The sequence below is a fragment of the Amblyomma americanum genome, chromosome 1 (genome assembly GCF_052857255.1).
Source record: "Amblyomma americanum isolate KBUSLIRL-KWMA chromosome 1, ASM5285725v1, whole genome shotgun sequence".
Taxonomy (NCBI): Eukaryota; Metazoa; Arthropoda; class Arachnida; order Ixodida; family Ixodidae; genus Amblyomma; species Amblyomma americanum.
In genome coordinates, this window is record NC_135497.1 from 487,036,837 (window position 1) to 487,042,337 (window position 5,501).

Here is a 5,501-nt window from a genome sequence, read left to right on the forward strand (position 1 = left end):
GCGGCGGCTTCCGCTTCTAAAAAAATCAGTACAAAAATAGGGTTCATATTCGATTCTATAACTCTGACTGGTTCAGGCTGATAGCACGCATAGGCTTTGTCAAACAGCTTGACAGTAGTCGTAACTTTTTGGTCTAGAGCGGTACAGCACTCATGGCTCAGTTCCACGAGTCCTTGCATGGAGGGTCTTCCAATGTTGCTCTAAATTCTCGGTAGCAATGATGCACACTTTATACCTCCACAGACCTGAATGAGATGCGAATTAGCTCTCTTCGGCGCATCGAGCCCGTTAAATTTTTCGCTGGTACTGAGTCCTGCCCTTGCGGAAGAGGGTGCGTACTTCAGAATTGGAATTAAAATGCCCTATTGGTTACCTCCGTAAAATTCGATATGATCATTGCAACACAGCGCGCACTAAGCTCATTTAAACAGTTGCTATCGTATTTCCGTTTCTCCTCCTTCAAAATCAGCTTTGCAGGCTAGCTTCTCTTATACCTTCGTCATACTTGAAAAAAAAAAAAAACGTCTTCGTGTGAAACAAGGCGTCTAACAAGATAGTGTACTACACTGATTTCAAATCAAGATATTTTGCTGCAAGTGTTTTCACAGTTTTTTAACCATCTTATTCGCCCTTTATGCTCATCACTCTTTCAAAAATTCTCATCGGCAGCTTTTTTCTTGCTTGCACTTATACCGGGTGTCACAAGGAAGACTAAGTGATTGTCAAAAATAGGATTTTTTTGGCAAAAATATGGCTTTTGCGGTATGCTATTGACAGTGTTGGTGGACGCTAGAAAACCGGTAAACACTCTTAACTAGTAAGGTGGTTAACTAATTTCCAATAATTAACTTTTTACTATTAGAGTTAGGCGTCTAGATTTAATTAGAGATTTGTAGCTGGCCGTTAGTAACCGCAATATCAGTTTTTTGGAATTTCGAAAACGCGATTACCCTCGTCGCTGCGGCTCGACAAAATATGGCTTTTTCGGCTACTGATCCGGAGTTCCTGAGTTCGAACCCGACCGCGGCGGCTGCGATTTTATGGAGGCAAAACGCTAAGGCGCCCGTGTGCTTTGCGATGTCAGTGCACGTTAAAGATCCCTAGGTGGTCGAAATTATTCCGGAGCCCTCCACTACGGCACCTCTTTCTTCCTTTCTTCTTTCACTCCTTCCTTTATCTCTTCCCTTACGACGCGGTTCAGTGTCCGCCGATATATGAGGCAGATACTGCGCCATTTCCTTTTCCCAAAAACCAATTATTATATTAGTTTCGTGCATTTCAGGGCTTACTTTGGGTGCATGTTTTCGAAAGCATATAGATTTTCGCATGATTTTCGCACAGCGCCGAGGGTAGTCACGTTTTCGAAGTTGCAAAAATAATATGGCGGTTATTAGCGGCCGGCTTATATTTCCTAATTACAACTAGACGCCTAGACCTAACTGTTAAAACGTTATTTATTAAAAATTAGTTCACCATCTCACTAGTTAAGATGACTCACCGGTTTTCTGGCGTACACCGACCCTGGCTATACCATGCCGTAAAAGCCATATTTTTGATCAACAATCCTATTTTTGAAAATTACTTAGTCTTCCTTGTAGCATCCGGTATACGCGACAGTACACTGATATCCTGGGGGCATATCTCTCAAATATACAGGAAATATAACTCATACTCTTCACCACAAAGAGCCAGGGTGTTACGATGAATGCGGTATTATTTCCTGCGGACACCAGTGTGGAATGCTTTAGCCGCAGCAGGTATTAGTGCTGTGACAATGAGACAAAAAACTCTCTGTGATCAGTCACAGATCACAGAAAGTAGAATTAATAGCTCGGGGGATGACCGGGATAGCAGCCACAGAACCTCTTATTTAGTTAGCCGCAAGCGAGGGAGCATCAAAGAAAATTGTTCCAAGGGTCCAGGATTACTAAAATGAACTGCCTTGTATGCGTTACATGCTCTTCCTCTGGCAGATTCAGTTGTACAATTGCAGCTTTGTTTGCTACGTGCTTGTGCCCATGCGCTGAATAACTCCATCTCCAAGTCCGTCTAGGTGGCGGCGAATTTCGTGCCAGCTGCTTTTCGGGGGCCACTTTATATTAGAACCTCGTCACAAAGACAAATTATATGAAACAATAGCAGCAGTTATACACAGAAAACAGTCTGCTCGAAAAGCGTCTCTTTCTACGATACTTGGAATTAGTATCGCATGTTAGCCTTTGTTGCTTATGCGCCATTAAACTCCATCTAACAACAACTAAGGCACCGCTTTTATGTTGCGGCTATGATGAAAAGTAAGTCAGCCAGAATGGGATCGCACTGTGTCCAGAAGAGCCATGTGTCAAAGATTTTTTTTTTTTGCCTCCGTGCATTTTGCCGCGCCTTCCAGAGAGCTCGTGGAGAAGTTATCGCTTGACGCTAGTTAATCCAAACAGGAGAAATCCATCCCTGCACCTTACTAACCCCTTTGAACTCTTTGGTGTCTTTTGTAGACTAGTATTCACTGTCCGATAGCGCTCGCTGCAATACGCTTGCTTAGACGTAAGTAACTTGCGCCTGCTTTTACTATACATTAATTTTGTTTCGCGAGGCGTTTACTGGTTTTGAACGGTATTTTAAAGTATTGCATTTTCCACACTTTCAACAATATTCAATGATCTTACATTACACCCGCTAAAAAGTTCGCGAAAACATATTTACGTGAAATCCTTTGTTCAGTCGTTTAATTTTCTCCGCTTATTTTGTTTTTATGGCACGAATAGTACCTACTGCCACGTACTGCCTGACAAGACATTAGTCTTAGTTGCCTGTCGAGTTAGTAAATTAATATGCAGCAATCAATATTATATATCTCTAAGCAATGTGCGCTTCCCACACCCAAAGCATTGCTTCGCGAAGTTGAATAAGCTGATGAGCTTTATAGTTCGCTTACCTACTTGCAGTGCAACGACTGTCGCCCTCTTTCGGAACGCGGCTGCAGCACAGCCTACGAGCATGAACCTTAGGCCGTGTGTCCTCCTGCTGGCCGTAGCAGTGCTGCTCTACGCTCTGGCTGTGAAGTCGAGCGAGGCGATGCATCACAAGAAGCATAAGAAGATCATGAAAGTGCTTCTGGCGCACGCACTGTTCAAGAAGCGAGTGATCCCGATCCCGATCCCGTTCCCCCAGGAGTCGCATCACACCAACATAGTGCCCGTGCCTAACCCCATACCGTTCAAAGTACCGTGAGTACCTATGTTTCTGTTGCGAACTCGAATTAGGGGTGCGGGATGTTCTTCCGTGGCTGTCCTGCAGATAATGTTCTTTTCAGCCGCTCAGGTAAGGTAAATAACTTACCGTATGGATGGCGGTGTAGCTCTTTAGAGGTGATGGTTTCGGTGATCATCCCTGCGCATAATAACTATAATACAGTGAAATCGCACGAAAGCGAAAGTACTCAAACAGACACTAAGTGTTTCCGACTGCATGATTTCGCTTGGGCGAACTGAGGGCGAGAGTATGAAATAATATTTTATGTAAGCCCTTCCTTATCGTACACTCTTGGTGTTCCTAAATCTGTGAGCGGAGGTGGGTGAGGAGAGTTTGTCTCAGTCCTTTCTGCGTTGATTTTCCAGAATTCACACCATTCACAAGCACCATCACCACACCAAGCACGTTCACCACCATAAGCACACGAAGGGACGGAACACTCTGCTCATTCTCGACCGACAGCACGAGGGCGGCAACCATGGCGGGGGATACCACGGCGGCGGCGGCTACCACGGTGGCTACCATGGCAGTTACTGGTGAATGGCGCCGCACGAACTGTATCGTCACTGCAATGCTAGAAATTGGGCACTCAATGAAACGTTGTGCGCGGGATGTGTGCTGGTCGGGATGCATGTTTCTGTTTTCGCTACTTGGAGTGTATCATGATTACGATTAACTGCAACCATGAATGTCGTGTCTTGTGTCATGTATCATATATATGTAAGCGTGTTTCCATCTGCAAATTTTCTAGCGCAGAATGCGCTCCACTTTTAACCAAAAAACATTGAAAAGTGAAATTTGCTGCTATACTGAAACCTTCTCTCCTCGGAAATGTGAGTCTTCAGTTTCTCGATTTCGGTAGCAGTTTTATTTAGTGTTTCGACGGCAAAATTCACAATCTTTCTATCATAGCGTGAGAACACAATGATGCGACAGGAGGCATCCCTTGGACATTGTTCCGGCGTTTGCAGTCAACTATACAGACTTATCTGTTGTCACCAGCACCACCAAAAAGAACCGTTTTTTTTCTGTATAACATGAAGACTTAAGGCCGTTGTTCGGGGTTACATTGTTGCAATATTACTACGCTTTCTTTCATTACTCCTCTTTTAGAGACATTATAATCCGTTTGGGAGCGTTTTCTTTTTGTCGTTTAGTTTACTTTGGAATTCCGATGTGGCACAGAAAGGAAAAAGCCCTCTGCTGAAGCCTACCTGCATTTACGTGCCACCTGAAGCACAATAGGAGCCATGGAGTACAGTAGGAGTGCCAACGTTGCGTATACGTACACGATGCTCACAATCCCTCGTCGACACTCGTAAGAGTGGTTAGAGCGCCTTTCGGTTATCGCTTTTATCTTTCCTGCGTCCTCTGTACGTGAGTATTCTATGTAGGAATGGATGTTTTCGTGTAGCGTTCGTATTACATGTACTGCTGTGATGTCCAGAAATTGTGCGCAATCACTTTTGTGCCGACGAACAGGTCCTGTCCAGTGCAATGTATATGGCCGTTGTGTGCATGTGTTTTGGTGAACCTACGTCAGTGGCGTTGTCGTGGCTAGTCGTTGAGTTTTATGTGTTATGGTGTACAAGTTGCGGTGTATGCAATCTGCAAGTTGATCGTTTTGTCGGAAAAGAATTGTGTATCAGTGTTCTCCTCATGGTCTCCGAAGTTACGGGTTTAAGCTTGATGACATACTCTATATTGTCATTCAAAAACGCGGAACCTAAGAAATAAGTTTTTTAAAGGAACAAATCTTGACACTTCTGCTAATACGCGTAAAATATGCATATGTACAGTACAAACTATATGCTATAATAAAGCGTTTTTGTCCGCGTGCAAAGTACTTCAATGCACACTGTACATTCATGTCCGTCCCATTAATGTACGCTTCATTACAAACTATATCTACAATCACTTTTGACACCAAGAAAGCTGAGCTTGTTTAGCGCTTGTTTTTCGTCTGTTAACGGATGATTCGTGTGGTTACCACGTGTAACGAGCTCGTAAGCTCAAAATATTCTTTTGCGAACAAATCCGTCGTAGAGGCTTTGTGGCTATGGAGTTAAGCTGCTGAGCCCAAGAACACGGGATCGAGTCCATGGTACAACGGCCGAATTTTGATGGAGGCAAAATATAAAAATGCGCTCTTGCTGTTCGAAGTCAGTGCACATTAAGAAGCTCCAGTTCTCGAAATCATTTCGAAGCTCTCAAATGGCGTCTCTTAATAGCTCGTGTGCACCTTTGGGACG

The 5,501-nt window shown here is 44.0% G+C and overlaps 1 protein-coding gene across 1 annotated transcript; it reads left to right on the plus strand.

Moving 5' to 3' along the window:
* Positions 1–2,994: 2,994 nt before the first annotated feature.
* LOC144127434 (uncharacterized) lies at positions 2,995–5,005 on the plus strand. Its single transcript, XM_077660473.1, has 2 exons — positions 2,995–3,224; positions 3,615–5,005. The coding sequence occupies exons 1-2, from the start codon at positions 2,995–2,997 to the stop codon at positions 3,787–3,789; spliced, it is 405 nt and encodes a 134-aa protein (XP_077516599.1). The 3' UTR covers positions 3,790–5,005.
* The last annotated feature ends 496 nt before the right edge of the window (positions 5,006–5,501 follow it).

What these genes read in the sequence shown, in the direction of transcription:
- LOC144127434 (XM_077660473.1), top strand. Translation starts at nt 2,995, where the DNA reads ATGAACCTTAGGCCGTGTGTCCTCCTGCTGGCCGTAGCAGTGCTGCTC. An exon ending in CCCATACCGTTCAAAGTACC is followed by an intron (nt 3,225 to 3,614) that starts GTGAGTACCTAT and finishes TTGATTTTCCAG; the next exon opens with AATTCACACCATTCACAAGC.